The sequence below is a fragment of the Sinocyclocheilus rhinocerous genome, unplaced genomic scaffold, assembly GCF_001515625.1.
Source record: "Sinocyclocheilus rhinocerous isolate Xijiao unplaced genomic scaffold, SAMN03320098_v1.1 scaffold99, whole genome shotgun sequence".
Taxonomy (NCBI): Eukaryota; Metazoa; Chordata; class Actinopteri; order Cypriniformes; family Cyprinidae; genus Sinocyclocheilus; species Sinocyclocheilus rhinocerous.
The window spans coordinates 361,756-384,763 of record NW_015670981.1 but is presented as its reverse complement, the minus strand read 5'-3'; the positions used below and the strand labels follow the sequence as shown (position 1 = coordinate 384,763).

Here is a 23,008-nt window from a genome sequence, read left to right as displayed (position 1 = left end):
CGCATTACTTTAATTTACAAGAGAATATCTGAGTTACTTTTTCAAATAAGTAACGCAAGTTACTTTTTTTTTCAATTTATTGATTGACAGCTCTCCTGTCCCCATGTTGAGAGAAATCAGAAGATGCTACTGTAGTTCTGAAATAAATATGAATATGCATTAATTCATCTCACTCACACACACAAAAAAAACACAGATTCAGTATTCCTCAAAATGAATCAAAATAAAGCAACTCAGAATATGATGCAAACCTGCCATTATTAAATGTTAAACAACACAAATATCCTTTATGTATTTAATCCCATTCTATTAACCAATGTCTTTGCTTCCTTCCTTCGATGATCCAGTTCAACCATACTAATAAACAAAAATTACTCTTGACAAACATTTGTGTGTCTTTTTTATTGCTGAAGTGTGTTGAAATTTCTTCTTCTGCATTCTACTGTACGGACGTAAATTTACATTTTTATTGATTATCTGGTAATGCGAGGCGTTTGCAGATTGAATCTTGCACCTACCGATCTACTCGGACACAAATTGGGACCACCCCGGTTAATATCAAACATGTTTGATATTTAGGATTTTAAATTGGGATGATGGTACTTTAACAATAGCCAATGGACAGTGGAGATGGAAAAAACTGCTTGCGGAAGTTTTGCAATAACGTGACTGTCTGTATAATGTGTCGAAAACGTACCACAACCGTAAGGACAAAGAGTGCTAGCGAGCTAGCTAACATATGTAAACATTGCTGAAACGTCAATGACGATCTACTGTGTGAGATAAAGTGAGGCGCTCCCTCAGGCATGATAATCTTAATAAAATCTTGTAGTGTGTGATGCGCCACGATTTTCAGATCTTGAAGTGTGTGCGTGTTTGAGATTTGAGGGAAGAAAATATGTGAAGATTCTCTTTGTGTGTGCTGCAATCAGATTTCATAATCGGTTAGGATTTTAAAACTCCTGTAGTCTGAGCCCGGCTTAAACTCTGGATCTGAATTACCTTTTAGTTTACTTCTTTTAAGATTGAGACCATTGTACTAGTCACACAGAGACAATACAAATGATACCAAACATGACTGTGAATATCACCTGCATTCATGTAGAACATTATATTATGCTATTGACAATTCTGAGTGAGCTGAGTGAAGGGAAGGATGGGTGAGGGGCAGGAAGTGGATGAAAAGGAACAAATGTGAAGGAGTTTTCCCGCATCTTCTCTCAGTGAGATGTGGAAACAGATGTCTGTATGTTAATACACTGTGTTTATATTGTGTGCATCTCAGAAGATCAAAGTGTCTGAGGTTCTTCAAGTCTTACACATCCATCGTTCTGTCATCTATTTTATCCATCCATCGTTCTGTCATCTGTTTTATCCATCCATCCATCGTTCCATCCACCCATCATTCTGTCATGTTTTATCCATCCATCGTTCTGTCATCTGTTTTATCCATCCATCCATCGTTCCATCCACCCATCATTCTGTCATGTTTTATCCATCCATCGTTCTGTCATCTGTTTTATCCATCCATCCATCGTTCCATCCACCCATCGTTCTGTCATCTGTTTTATCCATCCATCCATCGTTCTATCATTTATCAGTCTATCCATCCATCATTCTGTCATCTATTTTATCCATACATCCATCCATCCATCCACCCATCGTTCTGTCATGTTTTATCCATCCATCCATTGTTCTATCATTTATCATTCTATCCATCCACCCATCGTTCTGTCATCAATTTTATCCATCCATCCATCATTGTCATCCATTTTATCCATTCATCCATCATCCATTCATCCGTCCATCCATCCATTGTTCTGTCATCTATTTTATCCGTCCGTCTGTCCATCCATCAGTCTGTCATTTATTTTATCCATCCATCCACCCATCGTTCTGTCATCTGCTTTATCCATCCATCCATCCTTCCATCAGTCTATCATCTATCGTTCTATCCATCCATCCACCCATGTATTTGTTTGTTTATCATTTATCTACATTTTATTAATCTGTTTACTATTTTGGTGCACCACAAAAATAGCATAAAATATAAGGCCACACAAAGTATTAATTTAATTTTAGTGGTCCGCAAATGATTACTCTTTGTTTTGCATCCTAAAAGCATCTGCCAACCATGGGTTAACTGTATCTTGCTAACCAACTAAGCTAAACCTTGACCTCTTGATGCATATCCCAGTTTGCATACGTTTGTACTATTCTGTGCTAGTTCGTAGTATAGGTACGGTGATTAGTGTGTTCAGTATGTGAAGCTGTCTTGGTGTAATAGCAGGCAGCATAATTATAGGAAGCAGCTCACTAGGTTTTGGAACCGAGCAACTTTTGAATCACACAATGAATTCCCATTGTCATTTCAGGATTTTCAGGCCAGATTCAAATGAGAAACAAGCTCACTGTCATTTATCGTAAGAAGAGTTAGCCGGGGGGCCGAAATCCATGTTGGCGTGGGCCGAGAGCATATGTGGGCTCTTTCAATGATTACCACACTGGCTTATTTTTTCATTCAGAATGCACAGGCGTTCTTTTGCTCTGATCAGTGTGTGAGTCAGTGATCCAGGCCCTTAAGCCGAAGGGAATGTGTGTGTGTGTGTGAGAGAGAGTGGCTCAGTGGAGTGCATCTTCTCTGCCCCGGTGCCTTGGCCCAGGTTTTGAGAGGTGCTTCAAAAACACCGACATAAAAACACTCTTCACACTGTAAACAGGGCGAGTGTGATGGGGTCTCTCCAGCTCCCAACAGCACTCCAGTGCCCTGGGCCTAATCCACTGAACAGCAGCCGGCTTCTCTCTGTCTCTCTCCACTGCAGTGTTTTCCAAGAGGAGTATTGCTACATCTGTTTGAGGGTCCTCCAAAGTCATATTGATCAGGAGCCTTTCACTATGAGCTCGGGCCCAAATTATATTAAAAAGTCTGTTCTGATGGTAATGGGATTTTTGTTGTGCACTAAATATAGAATAAAAACACTAGTGTATATTCAAAAGTTTGGGGTAAGTTTTTTTTTGTTTTTTTTTTTGTTTTGTTTTTTGTTATTTAAAGAAATTTAATACTTTTATTCAGCAAGTATGCTTTATTCAAAAGTGGCAATAAACACTTTTACATTGTTAAAAAAGATTGTTCTTTGTTCATCAAAGAATTCTGAAGAAAAAAAAAATCTTGGTTTCCACAAAAATATTAATAATAATGTTTCTTGAGCAGCAAATCAGCATATTAGAGTGATTTCTGAGGGATCATGTGACACTGAAGACTGGAGTAATGATGCTGAAAATTCAGCTTTATATCACAAGAATAAAGTACATTTTATTAAAACAGAATGCATATGTTTTAATTTGTAATAATATTTCACAAGATTTTTTACTGTATTTTTTTGTCAAAAAGCACAGTGAGCATAAAAGACTTCTTTCATAAGCATTAAAAAATGTACTGACTCCAAACATTTGAACGGTGTTGTTACCTGTATTTGTTTAAGTTATTATTACTTAATCAAAACAACCCAACTGCAGTTTGATTGATATTACTTGGAATACGCAATATAAAAAAACGTGATTTCTGAGAAAAAAAAATAATGTTTTCGGTTTTTGCAAATAAACTCTTCATATATTGTTTTTACTTTTTTCAAATATTTCAGTAACAAAACTGATGCTTAAAGTCGCCCTGAGGAATTTACTATTTCAACAGTATGTCGCTCACAAAAAAATGAGCTAATTGTGCTGGAGATGCAACAAGACGGTTCCGTTGCATAAGATGCTGCTCAACAAATTTCACTTCAGATTATTGACAAAAACTACATTCTTGTAAAAGTCATTGAATAATTTGCACAGTGGGTACAAAGGAGTGCATGTAAATCGATTAAAATAAATGAAAACAAAACGGTGGTGAAAGAAACAGATGAGTGGGTAGGAATGATGACAATTTCCATAGCAGAGTGCACATTTTAGCAGCTTTGAATGTTGTAACACTGGAGAACAGGTCAGGGCACAGATAAGCAGTCTGGCAAGGAAACACCTATTCCTGAGTCTGGTGGTTCTGGTTTCATTTTATTTGAGTTATTTCAGATAAAACATAATTGGTGCAGATTACTGATTTCAAATATTTTCACAAAGCGAAATGGTTTAAAATAAAAACTTTAAATTGTATTTAAAATGTGTTTCATTACAAACAACTAAACTGTAACAAAACCAACAAACTAGTTAATATTAACTTCAAGCAAAGTTGAAAATAGTATAAAAAATAACACCTGCAGTCAGTGACTGGCATTCATACTGCCAACATGTTTAAATTTCATTGTCTTTTCATTTGCACACATTGTTTGACCTTCACATTGCCAATTAAAGTGACTGTAAGTTTGTCCTTTCTGGATTTGACCGGTTCTGAATGCAGCAGCTGTTCTAATAAGGGTCTTATTCTCTTCATCGGTTGTATTAAAATGCGCTTCATTATATCTGTACATCACGCGTGGATGTCCTCCTCCACAACGCCTCGTGTCTGTTTGCCAGCTTTGCCGTGTTGATGAGGCTACAGCGTGTTTGTTAAGCACATGGTAGGTGACCATCCGCGGACCCCTAATTACGGCCCGCACTTCCACCCCAGCATCTCAGAAATGCATTTTTAACTCCCCCTCTTATTGTGTGGTCTCTAAGATGGAAGTGTTTTTGAGTTTGTGGGGTCGAGCAAGAGGCGTAAAACTGTCTATTTTAAGGGAGAAAGAGTTTGAGTAAATATGATGTTTCTCAGAGCATGCTGGATGTGAGTTTTGGAGTGTAAAACTTTGACTATAGTGTTCGTTCTGGCAGTATATATATAGATGTGTAGCATTGAAATAGCTGATGCAGGAGACTGTTTGGCTGTGGATTTATCGGTGTGAGGCACTCTAAATCTCTTTCTGTTTGGCCACCGAAGCATACAACACAGCATTTCTGAATTGTTGCTTAATTTGTAGTAATCTTTTGTTATATTTATTTTTTTACATCAGAAATAGGCTAGTAAATTAAATTTTTCTAAAATTAAAATGTTAGCAGAAAACAAACATATACGCACATGTGAGTGTGTATATAATATAATATACATACAAAATTGTATTCTCTCTCTCTCTCTCTCTCTATATAAATCGTAAATATAAGACAATTTATAGGGGCATTCACTATAAACGTCATTTATTTTCACCCTTAAGCATTCACGACTTTCTGGCGAAAGTGAAACTAACAGCCTGTGTGAAATGCGCTAGACTGTACTGTACTTGTCCCTCTCATTCTGCATACATGCACACGTTGCGCGTGTTTTGCTTGCTTCATGAGTGAAAGTAATAATAACTTGTAAAATACATTTTAATGGGCATAATTAAGTGTGAAAATAACAGAAGGATATACAGTCAAACCAAAAATTATTCAGAGACCAGATATAATTTTTGATATTTTTTTATTGACTGTATCTATTTGATAAATGAAGTTAACCAACTAACATTATACATACTCTTTTGATTTCTGTACCCAAAATTTTAAAAATTTACAAATGCAATGAAAATATTGGTATTTGTTTTTTTTCTTTTTTTTAATTTTATGGCTAAAATCAAAAAAGCGAAATAGCTACACAATAATATACAAAATGTTATATAATATTTTAATATTAAAATTTGTAATTGTAAAAACGTTGCTTATATGTCTGTGTACATTATTAATTAATTGTTTTGCATTTTATATTTGCATTTAAATATTTTTTTACATTTAAATAGAATTTCTAATGTTCTATTTTTTAAATAAATAATGTTAAAATGACTTGTTATTGTTTCTAGTTTTAAATATATATATATATAATCCTATCTATATCATAATTGTATTTTTTTAATTTTATGCCTAAAATAAAAGCAAAATAGCTACATAATAGTATATAGAATTTTAAATGTAAATGTTTAGATTCATATGTTTATATGTATTATTAATAAATTGGTTCATTATTTTTATATTTGAATTTAAATATATGTATTTTTTTTATTTTAAAGAAGAATAAGAATTTGTTATAAAATAATTATGTTGTTATAATAATAATTATATCATTTATAATTTTTGAATAAAAATAAATGAAAAAAAAAAATGGTTAGGATTATACTTTTCATGATTGTACCCTGTCAGATTATTCATATAGACCAAAAAAAAAGGGGGTTCCTTTGCATTGGGCCAGATCACCTTAGCAACTGCATAGCAACGGTCTGGCTTTGTTGCTGTCAAGTTTGCATTGGAAAAGGCACTTAAAAAACTTTTTTTTTTTTTATGTGTGTCATAAAACATATTTGTTCATATATATTCATATCTGACTCAACATTAATTACTGATCTGTCAAGGAGTATGTATATTAAAGAAAGTTATATAAAGTTCTAGAAGTTTTTGGGTGTTTTGCATTTGCTGTGTCATAATGTGAGAGTGACATTGATTGACAGCGTGGCTGGTGTGCCATAATATCGCTCTCCCTCCGTAACATTTATCATTACAAGAAGCTTAATTAGCTTATGTATGTATTTAACCTTAAAGAGCAGCACTGCAGGGATACGATTCACCAAGACTAATGACCACAGAGAGATCGCACACATTTTCAAACTGGCCTTTTTCCCAACGGGACCCCAGCGCCTCCCCCCTCTCACATAACGTTTTATTTTTTCCTCCTCCTCACTTTGATGCTCTGCCTCTCAATTTCTCTCTCCGTTTGTGTTTTCCAAGTTTCACTTCTCCTTCTGTCCCTTCTCAATCTGTTTTCTTGTTCCACAATGCCATCTTTCTTTTTCTTTCACTTTCTCACACTCTCGCTCTCTCCCCAATCTCTCTCTTCCTCCTCCTGCTCTCCAGCCTCATCTCGTCTCGTCTCGGTGGGGCGACTCTTTCATTAACGAGCTGCGGGCAGAGGTAATTAATTGTGGGATGAGTGACAGAGACGCCATTAGCTCGGCAGGAAGCGCTCTGGCTGCTGTGGTCCTTCAAGCCGGACGCTGTAGCCGCACTGGAAGTGACACGGCGGGCGTCTGTCAGCAGCCAGCCATTACGCCGCACCCCTCACGTCTTCAGTCTCGATGCACAGCAAACAGTGCCCTCGTCCTTGCTTCTCATGCCAGCCGTTGGCGATAAGCTATCTTGTTTTTACATTAGCAAACACTTTAGTGCTAAGACCGAGATGGCTGAGGCTGACATCAAGATTGCTTGATTTTCTGATAAGAGACATTTAGAGCCGGAGTGAGCCTGGTGATCTTGTGCTTTCTTCATGTTTCAGGCTGCTTGTGTCAAATGAATGTCTTTCAGCTGCTGTGATAACAAGTGCTCCATTTATATATTAAACGGAGGCTTATTCTTTGTGTCTCGCACGGTTAGTGTTGGATCAATACTAACATTTTGGCTTGAGTATCATAGCAGCCTTTGGTATCTTGATATCAATGCAACAAGTAAAGAGCGTCAGGCGAAATGAAACGAGCTGTGAAAAGATTCAGGAATTCACAAATTGTGTTGTGTATATATATAATATATCTGAATGTATTATGTAAACCGCAGAATGACAGTTATAATGTTAAAGTCAATAAATAGTTCAAAATTAGGGCTGTCAATAGATTAACATTTTTAATCTAATTAATCACACCCTTTTTCTGTGATTAATCGCGATTAATCGCACACTTCATGAAATTAAGCATAGACCATTTATCTTCTTTCAATTGTTTATTTTGTCATAATTTGATGTGTTCAGCAAAGTAAACCAAAAGATTGAAGGGTGATTCTCAAAAATCTGTATTTTCTGCAAGCTTTTTTCAAGATAAATATAGATGTTTTTCCAAAAAAGGACTCCAAAAGGACACCAAAGAACCAAATTATATAAGGAGCCTATATAAGCACATATGAAAGGGAAAAAAAAAGAAAAATATCTGAATTGTATAGTATGTGTACAGTGCAACAGCAAATAGCTTTTTTTAACATTTTAGAGAAGTCAAGTTGCGATACCGAACAGGACCACGTGGTGATGCTAAAAAAAAACTTAACCAACCGCCTGCTGACTGCATATATCTACGGATCCATTCAGAATAACTAAACACAGCAACATACACATGACAAATCAAAACATTATCGTGAATGTGTGTGGAAACAACGTGAATGTACGGAAATGTCTGTGCCTGTGCATAAATACAATGTGTGATCAGTGCGTCAAGAGCACTCATACAAGCATTATTATAACAGACTCACGCATGCTTACTGTACGATTCCTGTACGCCACCGCAATCGTCTTTACCTTGATTGCAGTCTTCATCCATCAAAACTTTACTAGCGAGACTGGTTATCAAGTCGAGAAACCGTAGTTTGCGTCTCATCTGGCCATACAGGGGTGGGCTGTGTTGACAATCCGTTCAGTCTGTACTTCACACAGCGTGACGTGCGTGTGAGGGCTCGCGCTCTTCAGAGAAAATCACAGAATATTACAGAGCTCGTGTTTAAAAGCGAAACACACTGGAATGAATAATTAACTTAAAACGCAATGCGAGTCTCTGTTCTCTCTGCAATCTCTGATGTAATCAGCCTGGTTTCCTTTATATTAGCGCTGTTTTGGACGGATTGTTTGAATGCATTTGCTTACTGGATCATTGGACTGAAAACTTTCCCGGAGTTTAGCAACTTAAAATGATCTAATCGCAAGCAGAGTAGCAAAATTGGGCTAAAGGGTTAGAATAGAAATTGTGCTACAGTAATTTTGCGTTAATTGCGTTAAATTCCCAGATCATCACAGACTGTGGAAACTTAACACTGGACTTCAAGCAACTTGGGCTATGAGCTTCTCCACCCTTCCTCCAGACTCTAGGACCTTGGTTTCCAAATGAAATACAAAACTTGCTCTCATCTGAAAAGAGGACTTTGGACCACTGGGCAATAGTCCAGTTCTTCTTCTCCTTTGTCTGTGGTTCAGGAGTGGCTTAACAAGAGGAATACGGCAACTGTAGCCAAATTCCTTGACACGTTTGTGTGTGGTGGCTCTTGATGCCTTGACCCCAGCCTCAGTCCATTCCTTGTGAAGTTCACTCCAATTCTTGAATCGATTTTGCTTGACAATCCTCATAAGGCTGCAGTTCTCTCGGTTGGTTGTGCATCTTTTTCTTCCACACTTTTTCCTTCCACTCAACTTTCTGTTAACATGCTTGGATACAGCACTCTGTGAACAGCCAGTTTCTTTGACAATGAATGTTTGTGGCTTACCCGCCTTGTGAAGGCTGTCAATGATTGTCTTCTGGACAACTGTCAGATCAGCAGTCTTCCCCATGATTGTGTAGCCTAGTGAACCAAACTGAGAGACCATTTTGAAGGCTCAGGAAACCTTTGCAGGTGTTTTGAGTTGATTAGCTGATTGGCATGTCACCATATTCTAATTTGTTGAGATGGTGAATTGGTGGGTTTTTGTTAAATGTGAGCCAAAATCATCACAATTAAAAGAACCAAAGACTTAAACTACTTCAGTCTGTGTGCATTGAATTTAGTTAATACACGAGTTTCACAATTTGAGTTGAATTACTGAAATAAATGAACTTTTCCACGACATTCTAATTTATTGAGATGCACCTGTATGTGTATGTTGTGCATTGACATTTGAAATTAATCAAATTTTATTTTATATTTAAATAAAATAATACAATTATTAAAAAATATATATACTCTTATATATCACTTATCTATTTCACATAATTGTTTATTAAAATCTTATGCCTGAAATTAAAAAAAGTGAAATAGCGACATCATAATATTTAGAACTTGATGTAATATTTAAATATAAAAATTTTCATAAATAAAAACAAAAATGTGTGTAAATGTTTCCTTATTCTTAATACATTCTTTTATATTATTTTTATTTGAATTTGAATATAATTTTTTAAATTTTGAATTAAATTTTTTATATAGACCCTTGAAAATGCCTCTTTATAATGAGCATCAATTCAATATATGAATTAATGTATCTATCTAATGCATTTTTGTATAATATAAATATTTGTTTTTGTATATATTAAGCAGTATATATTTATATTTTATTTTATTTTTATGGTACATATACATTTCTACAAACATTGATATTTCTTAGAACATTTTTCTTTTTTCTATTTCCTTTTTCATCATCTTGGATATTCTTATTTGTCCATGACCAAAATACCAATGTATTGTTTGTATCATGGTACTTTCTGATTACCATATTTATGTACCATGGTATTATTTGATTACTAAGCTTGAGTACCACAACAGCACCCAACCGCTAGGCCATGGCTCCAAATCACATTTTTGAATGTGCCTTTCATCAGTGCTGTCGGGTTGATGATTAGTTCAGCCTCTGCAGTGAACTGACATTTCTATATTAACTATAATTTGTAGTTATATGCATGTACTTTCAAGTCAGGCTTCATAAAGCACCTTCAGAATATTATCCAGCTCCAATCAACCAATCAAAGCTTTAGAAACTCAACAAGTGCCGCGCCTCAGATTATACAGGCCATTTAAAAAAAATCCGCTTTAGCCGATGAATAAAGTCAAAAAAATATCATGTAACGTTTAATTGGAACAGCTCCCAAGTGATCCGGAGACTGAATTTATTTTTCTCGGCACTGAGGGAAGGGAGCATATTTCATGGATTATGGTTTATGAAGACTGAAAGTGGGATTAACAGGGTAGAAGGAATGGAAAAACGAGAAAAACGGAGTGAATGACTGAGCAACTGACTGCTCGGGAAATTATATATGTAAGCAACAATTAGTTTTTTCCTCTAGCTGACCTCCAGTGAAAAATTGGATTTCTTGTGCATTTTGTGTGTGTGTGTGTGTGCATTTTCTAAATGTGTGGCATGAATTTCTCTCCCTCGGCCTCTCCGGCTTTTTATGTTTCAACGGAGAAAAGTGCTTAGCTGTGTGATAAGCGGGATATGCACAATAAGGTTAATGGAGAGACTGTCAACAGGCAGTAAGCTGCCAGGCCTCTCCTAATGGGGTGCTAATCAGTGCGAGGGAAAAGCCCTACTGGGGAAACAAGCAGCTGCTCGGGTGGCTGGATACAGTTACCGCCACCGCGTAGATGCATAAAAACACGGGCGGCGGCGTTATGATGTCACACAGGAAGGCACTAAACCTTACTTGAAAGCCAAATGGGATAATTCATCATTTAAGCCACTGTAAATGCAAACGCAGAGTGTTTTATTGGACAATGCATGAATATGGCCTCCTGTTTGGTAAAGCAATAAGCCATGAGAGACCTTGCTGTACATTGTTTACCACGTTTAAAGTTGCACTCACCAGTGTTGTTTTAGTATCATTGAAATAATATTATAGTTTTTATTGATATTATACATCAGCTTTAATTTTTATTTTAATTCATTTTAATTGTACATTTTTTGTTGTGTTTTTATCATTTTCATTTTTTTAAACATAAGTCTAAATAGCTTTTTGTTAATTTTTATTTGTTTTATTTTGGTATATCAAGTTAAACTGAATTAAAATGAGAAATGTTGCATATTGCAAAAATATGTTTGATAAATATAATACATAATACAGGTTTGTCAATACAACACTGCAATAAAAATATTTATTAACATCTGCAAACTGTGTAAGATTGTAGACTTCTTGTTGTAAGTAAAAATCTCACAGAATTCCAATGAATTTATGCTTAAATTCTTTAAAAAAATTCTTAATTCTTAAAATTTTCATTCTTACAGGTATGTTCTTTGATAACAAGACTCAAACTTTGTGCAGTTTTTCTTCTGAAGTAAATTTATCTTTTTTTAAGGATTTTTAGATCTTTTTGCTAGAAAACAAGGTTAAGGTATTTTATTTTATTTTATTTTATTTTATTTTTGCATTGAAATCTAGAAACCTCAAGCTCCATTGAGAAAATTAGCTGTCTTGGAAAAGTAGATGGTAGGTTTTAATATTGTGAATGTATTATATTTATCATTTATTTATTAATTCTATAATTGACATTTTTTTTAAACCGCAAGTGTGACATCATATCCTGTTGTTAATATCTGTTTAAGGACATGCAAATAATTTTGCATGCTTGCAGCCTAGCCATTGGATTTTAGCCACAACATGATGGAAAAACACGGATGTTCCATTAGTAATGAAACATATTAATCATAATAACCTCAACAAACTATTCTACTGTGCATAATATAGTTCATTAGCCTAACCGTAGGCTGTTTACTGATGCCACCATGGCAACATGGCATGTTAATATAGAATTCAATTGATGTGGCTTCAAACAAGGCTCGTTCAGTCAGAAGAATTCGAGTCAGAGTTACACATTGTATATGCAGTGCTCCCGGCGTGATGAGTTATGTACTGGTAAACACTGACATTACCTCACCACTCTTATCTGTAACCTTTAAGCCACATTCAGCAAACACTCCATCCCTGGCTTGTTTAATTCATAATTAAGTAGTGATTGGAGCTTGTTAATGAGAACAAGCAAACTGACGTTAAGAGGGACGGGGCAGGAAATGTTTGCAGGGTGCAGTTGCCTTCCATTTGAGCGGAATATACACAGGCAATGGATGTTGTTAACAGGTTTGTTAAGAGAAAAGTTGGTGGAGGTTTCTAATTGACGGCAGAAAACAATCAGCCAAACTATATTTAAGGACAGTTATGTTTGTAATATTAATGGTGTATGGATTGTTAGACAGATAGACAGAGATAGATAGATACTTCTTTTGAAATACTATACACTAGGGAAGTAGACATACTGGGAAGCAGGGAGTGTATGTATATTTTGCGGCTCTAAGCCACGTATCGCACAGCTGCAACCTTTTTCGGTGACTGAGCTTTGTGTTTTCTCAATAAATACACCCATCCCGAGTTTCACCTTATCAGAGTCGCTTTCTGATGCCCGTGGACAGTGTATTTGTTTACGGGCCAGTCGTCTGGAGTAATTTATCATTAGTTCACTGTTGTCATCTTCTCCAGGACTACAGTTGATTCATTGTGCTCATTTTGCCGTATGAAGGCATGCTATCCTTCCTCTCGCTGCAGTCGCCACCTGTGTGCCCCTCGTGCCTCCACAGGGAGTAAATCCTTCCTTACAAACACCCAATATGAAAATGAGATTTATTGTCGCACTGATATGCAAGCCTGTGCAGATTGATAGAGGTCCGGGTTAAATAGTTGCATCATTAAGCGTGCTGCCTTTTTGGCTCGGGCAGACGGTGAGCTGGGCGGCTAGTGGCTCTGATTTATGTCTCCTCTGCCTGCAAATTGCTTTTACTACCACACTGATTATTGTTCAGTGTTAAATAGATTACAGATTGTCCGAAATATCCTCAGATGCACAACTTTGGAAGGAGAAGAGCTGGTTTGCAACCGAGACCTCTTTGCATCTGTCGCTAAGTGATAATCATCAATCAATTAATGTGGTTTGTATAAACAGGAACCATGTGTCTCTCTCCAGATTGTGCTTTGCATGTGTCCTTGTTTCTGACCTGCTAATATGTCTCAGGATATGAGACTAGTTTTCCATCAGTGTGATCAGAAGTCACGTCAATATGAGTGTCTTTGATAAATGCTGCAATCGGTTACGGGTAGAGTAGACCGTAATGACTCTTCTAGCGCGACTTGACATGCAGGACTAAGGAAGATATTCATTTAGCGCTTCATCAGTGTGATCTGCAGAGAGAACCCGCGCTTCGTAAAACTGGAGATGGATGCAAGTGCTGTGTAATAGGGTTTTTAGCCTCAGATTGCTGGATTTTAAATTATTCCCACCCTAATGGCCTCGATTTCCTTTCTTGGTGCATTTGTGTGAGACTGAATACCACGTTTGTAGGCAAAGTTTCAGTCGAATAGACGTTATTTATTGTCCTTGAGCTCAATAAACTGGAATCAGTGTCATCTTTGGAGTGAAAGTGGAATCCGTTACGATATTTATGAGTTGGGATTGTTTGTGCTTTGCTCTGAGACTGAATTATTACATATTGTCTTTTTTGTCGTTTTCAGGGTTGCCCTCAGATTCTGCCTAGCAGCGACATCCTGGTACCGGCGGGGATCGTTCGGCCAATCACGTTGCGAGCTCGGAACTTGCCCCAGCCTCAGTCGGGACAAAAGAACTATGAGTGCGTCTTTAAAATCCAGGGCAAAGTCCAGCGTATTCCCGCGGTCCGTTTTAACAGCTCCTGCATCCAGTGCCAGAACACTTCGGTAAGAGCACTTCACTTCATTTCTAAGACAACAACTCTCTTTCACATATGAACTGCACTTCAGTTTAGGAACACGTGATGAGTAGTGGCTATTAATGCAGGAAAAATGGATTTTATAGACTTTATAGCAGTAGCTTAATCTGAAGATTCAAGTTGACATCCTTTAGTAATGGCAGAATTTCTATTTTGTTCTCTTGAACATGGGATGGGAATGCTGTGAAATAGTTTTTTTTTGTGATATTCCAATTGCTTGCATAAATTAAATTCACAGCTTGAATAGGAAAAATATCGAATTACTCCCAAACTGCGCCAAATTTGATTATCAACACACAATGACTTAAATTTGGGTCTGTTTGTCACATAAACTTGTAGTGCAGAAGTCATATTTATGTATTCATATATAGATGATCTGAAACATTAAAGTGTGACAAACATGCAAAAAAATAAGAAATCAGGAAGGGGGCCAACACTTTTTCACACCACTGTATATATATATATATATAATTAGAATTCCGATGAACAGCAGTTCAACTGAATGGAAAATGATCTATGTGAAGATTATTTACTTTCTGTGGAAAGCAGAAAAATATGACAGCATACAGGTTTGGAATGACATGAGGGTGAGAAAATAATGACAGAAGTGTTATTTTTGAGTGAACTATTGCTTTCAATATATCCTAAACAGCAAGCATGTCATTTATTAATCAGCTTATTTTTCCAAGCGTAGCCGCACCCCAGATGGCATTTGAATAATTGTCATACGAACAGATGCATTGTTTTCTCTCATTATATTTGCCTTTGTGACATTATTATTCCATTAAAAAAATTAGCATGAGCTGCAAATCGTCGCTTGTAGGGCAAAGAGGTGGTTTGTCTGAAGTGTGCTGAGAAAGCCAAGGTGACTTCTCTCTGAATCACTGATCATAAAAAAATACGAATCTTTATCCAGGTGAATCGCCAAAGACATCAATTTATAACTCTGAATGTGTTGTTTTCTCAATCCCAGTGAAAAATGGAGCATGTCTAAATGTTGACATTGAGAATCTCTCTCTGTCCTCCCTTTCGCTTTCATATGCAGGCGCTTGCCGTCTGTGACCCATCTGGTTGTCACGGTAACCTCAGGGAATCTTGTAAGATAATTAGCTAGTTGCTGAACGTGCCTCGTAATGTGGCACAACAGTGTGACCCGGTGAAAATGAATGTGGTGAACCCGATTTGCCACGCTCCGAGGTGGAGTGTGTGCCCTTTGACCTTCGTACTGTGACAGGGTCAAAGGTCAATCCACTAGCCCGAGCCCTGCAACAAGACAATTGATGTCCCGTCGCAATTTAATAATGAGGATCACGTCTGTAGCGCTCGCCCCGGCACTGGATTGATTGTCGTCCTTTCCAGGAATGACACATGCTGCCGTTCGAAGGTCTCCTCGCAGGACCCCAGTGCAACTGTTGTCCTTCCATCTGTTTTGACTCATCTCCTCCTGTTCATCAGTCTCCCTGTCTCTGACCCTCACTGCCGTCTCCAACAGCGCTATGCATTTAAATTGGAATTGAAACTTGGCCTCGGACATGAAGGCATTTAGATGCAAAGTGAGTCCTCTAGCCGCCTGTCAGTGATGATGCCAGTGCATATTGACTATATGGAGGGCAACAGGTTTCTTATTTACTTATTGCAGATGAATATTGACATTTCTGTGCGGGTCTTTTATTTATAAAATCTCGCAAAACCAACAAATTCACAGCGCTGAACATCCCGTGTCATAAGTGGGTGTGATGCACCTTGCCTGTCCACACTGACTGCAGAACTGTTGCACAGCGTGACGTAAATAGATTCCTAAACAACGGACAAAGTTTTTTATATGTAAGAGCTTTTATATGGCATGGTAGGGCACTATATATTGATTTCATACAAGGTGCTTGATTTCATACAAGGTGCTTCAAATAAAAGAACTGGAAAATTTTTGTAGAATTTATTTTTTATTTTTTATTTTTTTTAAATCAAGGGGTGCTTAAAGTACACCCCGCTGCAATCAAGTAATGGTACTGTTCTTATTTACACACCGATGCAAATTTTCACTTGCATTTGGCACTTGGCCATTGTTAATTTTGAGTCATTGTAAATTTTTACCTCTTAGTATTTGCTGTATAAGCTAAGTTAATATTTCATATAAGGGTTATTATTGTTAACTAAAACTAATACTAAAACTAAAACCATTAAATAAAACAACACTTTTGTTACTTGAAAGTGTATATAGATATATATAATATAATTTCAGCTAGTTGTCAAGTCAACATTTCTCATTTTCATTAGTTTAACTTGATGCAGTAAAATGACTAAAAATGTTATTAAAATAATAAAAACTGTTTTAAAAATAATTAAATAAATAAAAAATGACAAAAACACAACATAGTAACTAAAACTTTAAATCAAAATGAAAATGGAAAATATAAATAAATTCAAATTATTAATAAAAACTAACAGTAATCTAATGACACAAAAATAGCACTAGTTCATACCAGACATTTTATTTATTTATTTAGTTTTTTTTTCTTTCTTTTTTAAGAAATTTAAAATGAAGACATTATTTTTTTATAGACATTTCCAAACTCCCGCAGAACTATTTCAGACATTTTTTAGAACTATTGAACATATATCAGCTTGATAACAACTACATTAAATGACCAAAACCATCTTTCGGAAAATTGTATTGGAAGCGTAATTTATTTTTTTATTTTGACTCAAGTCCCATTCGTTTACATGGAGAGGGCGGGGTTTATGACCTGTACTGCAGCCAGCCACCAGGGGGCGATCAAAGAGCCCGCAGCTTCACTGTGTGAGACACACCCGGTTGGTATTAAGGGTACTGCATTGGGATGGTTTAGATCCTGTGAACATTTGGGTGGCGTTATGCAAATTTTCCCACATCGTGACGTAGACATGTTGGGGGCATGTTTGAACTAGGCGTTTTAGGAGGGTGTGTACGAGTCTTAAATTTATAAAGAATATCTCTTTGGGTTTGAGACTTTAGTCGTTGCAACTTTAGGGATCTTATCTATTCACGAACAGCTTGTAACACTCCAAAGAGAAAGGAAAACTTGAAATCGCATCATATGACCCCTTTAAATTTAGCAATAAAGAATTTGATGAACGATATTCTTTGTATATTCCTTGGAAACCCCAAAAAATAGTGCTTAAAGTTCTTGAAAGACCATGAATTTCATTTTGAAGCATCTGTATGAACCCTGTATATAGGACACTACATGTTAGGGCACACCATAAAAATTCTACGTTCTTTTAAAAGTATTATGTATTACATTGAGTTACCTCCTAAAACATTACATTACTTACTATGCTGCGTAAATTGCCTCTTTTTCTCAAATGGTATTGCTTTTATTAGTATTTGTCATCTCAACATAGTTTGCATGCCCTGTATACAGATTGTGGATTGGCAGTCAACATCATTAATCATGATGGGAGTGAGCTAGCTTTATCATGTTAAACTTGTGTTCTGTGGTCTGCTTGGGGCTGCATGATTATATTGTTGTAAACAGAAAGGTTTAGTTGTATTTCTACATTGTGCATGTTCCCATTCAACCAAACATAAAGTGGTGTTTTTCAGGTAGATGGCTAGTTTACGTTGACCGTTTAACTAACTAACTTGCTCAGTAAGGTTGAACTGCAATGTTTCCAGACGAGTTCTTTGTTTCTGCCTCACTGGGATGGGAAACCAAACCCTCATGTTCTCACAGTTTCTTCTCATCGTCTCCCATCCCCCCTTTATCTCTTTGTCTCTCACCTCATTGTACTATCTGTGTTGGTCTGGACATGCACAGATTAATTGATAGCCTGATTATCAGTGACACAGTAAAGAAAAAGCACATCATCTCTCTCATGACATGCATCTTTCCTGAATAGCAATCGAACATAAGCGAAGACCTGATACAGATTACACTGACTCCCAGGAGAGTGTGTCATCATTTGTCCGCCACTCCCTTCCTCAGCACATGTCCTCTCTCTCACACGCTCTCACGCGAGGCAGTGAGAGTCAATCAATATGGCTGTCAAGGCGAATGGCACTGCATAGTCTTCTGGGAGCCGACGGCAGGTGACTTTGAGGCCGTGGGGTCCGTGCTAATGAAATTGTGAGTGCCTTCGGATTGGCAACGGTGAATCAATCAGTTTCATCTTCTGCTTACACGTCACCTGAGAACGTGTATGAAATGGTCAGCTATTTTTTTTCTCGTACTGTACTCAAGAAAGTTAAACATATAGCTCTATTTGTTTACTCGTAGGTAAAGTAAATAGAAGAAAGATGAGGTTTTGGAGGTTATTTAGTATGTTGTTCTCTCTCTTATGCTTTAACTTCAATTCAACCTTAAATTTGTGCTCAATTGTGTTTTTGCTGCAGTCATTTTTAACTTGAAGTTTTTAGTTCCTTTTTGGTTTTTATTTACAGTTTACAAATATCACTGATGTGAATTGATTCCAGTGAATATTAAGTTAACTTCTGACTGTCAAATAAATAAATAAATACATTTATTTATTCACTCATTTGTTTATTTTTTGATTTTAGTGGACAATAAGTTTAATGCCATTTTATTTATTTATAAAAGTTTCTTTATTGCTATTATTTACTGTTATTATTATATTTATGTTATATAGATTTTAGTGGATAGTGTATTTGTTTCCATTTGTTTTACTAATTATTTATTTTGTTTAATATAGATTTAATTCAATAATGCATTTGACTTGTGTCCACATGTCAATTCTTTTACCACCATTGCTTTTTTAAATAATGTAGTATCCAGTTAACTAAAATGCATAATATGCATAATGCATAATGAACTAAGTGTGGAATATTAGCAGTTGCTAACGCTACACACCTGTGAGAATCGTAGTGGATTTTATTGATCTCACAGTGTTGAAGACAAAGGCACACAAGCTACTGGTGTTGTATTACAGCTAGTTAATCTGCTCTTATCTTGATGCAAGTGGTCTCCCTTAGGTCAAGTCTCTCGCTTGCTCTGGAATTAAAGGGTCATTATTTTTGACAAAAATCAAGTTAACTGGCCCTGCATTCTCCCTAATTTCTCAGAAGTGTCCCGTTCCTGCCTCACCCTAAAATTTGGACAGCTGCCTTTTCAGTATCTCACAATGCTGCTATTGTGTGGCTTTAACATCAGCTACGCTCCAAAGGACTTTAGTGTATTCTGCCAGTAATGTATTGGGAAAGCTAATGGTTGCAATAATATAACAACATTCTAATTGTTCTAGCTAATAAATGAATCAATCAGTATGTAGTCATGGTGTCTGTGGGGGAAATGGTAAAAGATCAGGGCTAGTGACCAAAAGGTCCAATTCATGAGCTAGTTGTGATCATGTTCAAACATTTAATGTTAAATAATACTAAAAGTTGGCAGTGGCGGTCGCTACTCATAAGTACTTGGTACATTATCAGCGCAGCAGGAGACATTCAAACTAATATCACGTAATTTACGTCTCTATGATTGATTGATATACCAGAAGGGGGGGGCTAGCCTCCCCTACGAGGTTTCTTTTCTCAACACTCCTCAGCGCTGAAAGTGAACACTCGATGCTGATTGGCTTTTTTTTTTTTTTAATTGTGAATTTTATTAACATTAAATCGTCTTCCTCCCATTTTCACCAAAAAATTTGGGGGAAGCTGTGCCTCCCATGCCTCCACCGACGAGCCGCCTCTGAAAGTTGGTTCTACAAAGCTAACCGACTACTTGGTAATCACTAGTCATGATTATATCAACTAAACATCCAAATCACGTGAAAGCAAAGCAAAGATGGTATTTCGCAATGGTGTGCCTCAGGGAGATGCTATTGGTCCATTTATATTTCCAAAGATTTCAAAATCAGTTATAAAATAACAGCATTTACTCTCAGGAAAAAATATAAGGTACTTAAATGTTTTGAAACCACATTTCCAGTTGTGTAAACCCACAGTGGTTTGCTTATTTAACCTTACGACAGCATGTCAGTCATATTTGACTATTACTTTTCTTCCAGGTTGACCATTTTTCTATTGCCCCGGCCTCCCCCTCCCCTTCTCTATCACCTAGCGGTTGTAATTACATCAGCAGATTCGGCACATTCGCGATAGAAAAGCGTCGCTTTCCAACTTCAGTAACATGTTATGGTATTACAGCTGTGAAATTACAAACAAAAAATACACATTCTGAGACATGAATTGAAATGAATTGTGAATTTTATTAACATTAAATCGTCTTCCTCCCATTTTCACCAAAAAATTTGGGGGAAGCTGTGCCTCCCATGCCTCCACCGACGAGCCGCCTCTGAAAGTTGGTTCTACAAAGCTAACCAACTACTTGGTAATCACTAGTCATGATTATATCTATTGGATACTAAACATCCAAATCACGTGAAAGCAAAGCAAAGATGGTATTTCGCAATGGTGTGCCTCAGGGAGATGCTATTGGTCCATTTATATTTCCAAAGATTTCAAAATCAGTTATAAAATAACAGCATTTACTCTCAGGAAAAAATATAAGGTACTTAAATGTTTTGAAACCACATTTCCAGTTGTGTAAACCCACAGTGGTTTGCTTATTTAACCTTACGACAGCATGTCAGTCATATTTGACTATTACTTTTCTTCCAGGTTGACCATTTTTCTATTGCATGGCACTCAAGAATCACTAATGAACAGCTATAGCTTGAACATAGGTTTGATGCATCATCTGCTCATATAGTACATTGCTTGACAGACAAAATATAAATGTTCTCGTCTCTGCTAGAACATAATAACAACCACCTGCTTTCTGTGTGTACTTTTTAATTTTATTCTAGTTATGAAAAAATACATCTGTAATGGGTGTGCTTTTTGCTAGGCTGAAGCAAAATCCAAAGAAATTCACTTTTTTTCCAAGAAGAGAGAGGAGTGCAAAATACTCCAAGTGAGTCCATGAGCGTAAGTGTTGCTATGCACCGCTGACCCCTTAGCGAGAGGCACCGGCCGTGTTACCGGGCAAATGTACCGCCAAAGGCCTTTTTTACACAATGCCCAAGTTCTGATCCAGGCTCTTGATGGAGAGGGCCCTCACAAAGAACCCCATTATCCTCGATGCAGGGTAGTGGAAGCTTTTTGAATACATGTTATTTTTGTCAGGCATTTTGAACCACCTCACCCTCATTATTCTATTATTCTCATCAAGTGCTCAATCAGGCATTAGCTGTTTTGTACCATACTACTGAGAGGAACGTGTTTTAACAATCACCTGGGTTGCATGCGAACAGTAAGTGCCTGACTAAGGCCAAAACATTTTCTCAGGTAATTTCAGTTACTTGTTCCTGGTGTTTCAGTGCAGTCACAGGCACGCTTCTTTAAACTGTAAATGCTATTAGGTTGCCGTGCGGAAGCAGGTGGGCCTTATTAAAATAAATTGATCAACTAACGTGGTGATCAATCCACTGTATATGTCCCAGGCGTAATGTATCGCATTAACTGCTCCCTGAGCATTTCTCTGTGTATTAAGAGGCTCAGCTGTGCTAGAACCTCCAAATGAAGAAATCCCTCCAAGAGTGATGCACCAGAAAAAAATGCTTTAGGTCAGCACGCTCGGCTCATTTATGGCAACACGTGTTCCTTGCGCATCCATGTGGCCGCCTTTCCTTATCCTCCTAGCTTTAGGAGAACTCAACCCGTTATTTATTTCCAGTGGCTCTCAACCAAACCAAATCACATCATAGTTGGACTGACAGAAGCTGTATCTTTTATCATATCCCAGAATTCCCCTCTCCCAACCTAGAAATTAGCCCATGACGCAACATTCGTTGAAGTGAATTATATGCTGTTATTACTGGACTGTCGTTAGTAATGGGATAGCTATGATTCAATAATTAGTTTATCGTAAAGTAATGCTGCGCACACAGTGGGCTCATTCTGCTCGTACCATTGATGCCGTTGTGTCTTTTTTTGTGCTGAGTCTGGTTCAATTTGTAACTTAATTAAATGTACAGGTCCTCCATCATTAAGTTTTATTGATTTTCATTCTGTCACTCGAAGGAGACGTCATTGACAGGTCAACTGGTGCTGAGCGTATCCAGAGAGATGAGGTCTATGAAAACATCTTTTAAACAATAAAATCCTATTAAAGACTAAATACTTAGTTCCACCAAGTTCCACTTGAATTAATTGCAATCACTTAATTTCAGGAGAAGGCTGCTTTTTTGAGAAGCAGCATTTTTTGTCCCTGAGTCAATATCTCTGATTATTCATCATAGCTGCTGCCATAAACGGTAGCACCATATTAACTTAGCTCCAATAAGTGGATTATTGAGCACACCAATTTTTAAGAGTGGTCTCTTTAAAACCCCACATGATATTTACCTAAATTGATATTTAACTAAATGATTAAACATGCAAGCAGGATTGAAATGTACCCCAAGGATGTGTACAAAGCTAAATCAAAATGGCACAAATAGCCTTTATTCCTGTGATAGCAGCCGTCTTGGGTTGTGTTTTGCACATTCGGGGCGGCTGATAAATCGAGGACGGTTTTAGAGGTAAGATTACCTTGCTGTCGTTTGCCAGTCATTTCCAGTGAGCCCTCTGACAGAACCAGGCCAGGCTGTCTACACATAACACGCTGCAATACAGTGGAAAGTCAAGCCGGAGGAAAATCAATTCACTACTGGCAGAGATAAGTGGTATAGTATGGGCAAACACAAAGGCTTCCACCCATTTACACACGCAGGCTAATCTCCTCAAAGCAAACCTTTAATGGAGGAGAAGCAATAAACAAGAAAACACATCACTTTAATGGCAAAAATGTATGTATG

At 36.9% G+C, this 23,008-nt stretch overlaps 1 protein-coding gene across 1 annotated transcript in view; it reads left to right on the top strand.

Moving 5' to 3' along the window:
• LOC107734520 (plexin A3) overlaps positions 1-23,008 on the top strand; it is a 211,830-nt gene that overhangs the window by 140,843 nt on the left and 47,979 nt on the right. The window contains exon 10 of the mRNA XM_016546492.1: positions 13,983-14,183. Within this exon, the coding sequence (XP_016401978.1) occupies positions 13,983-14,183 (201 nt within the window). The remainder of the gene's footprint in view (positions 1-13,982; positions 14,184-23,008) is intronic.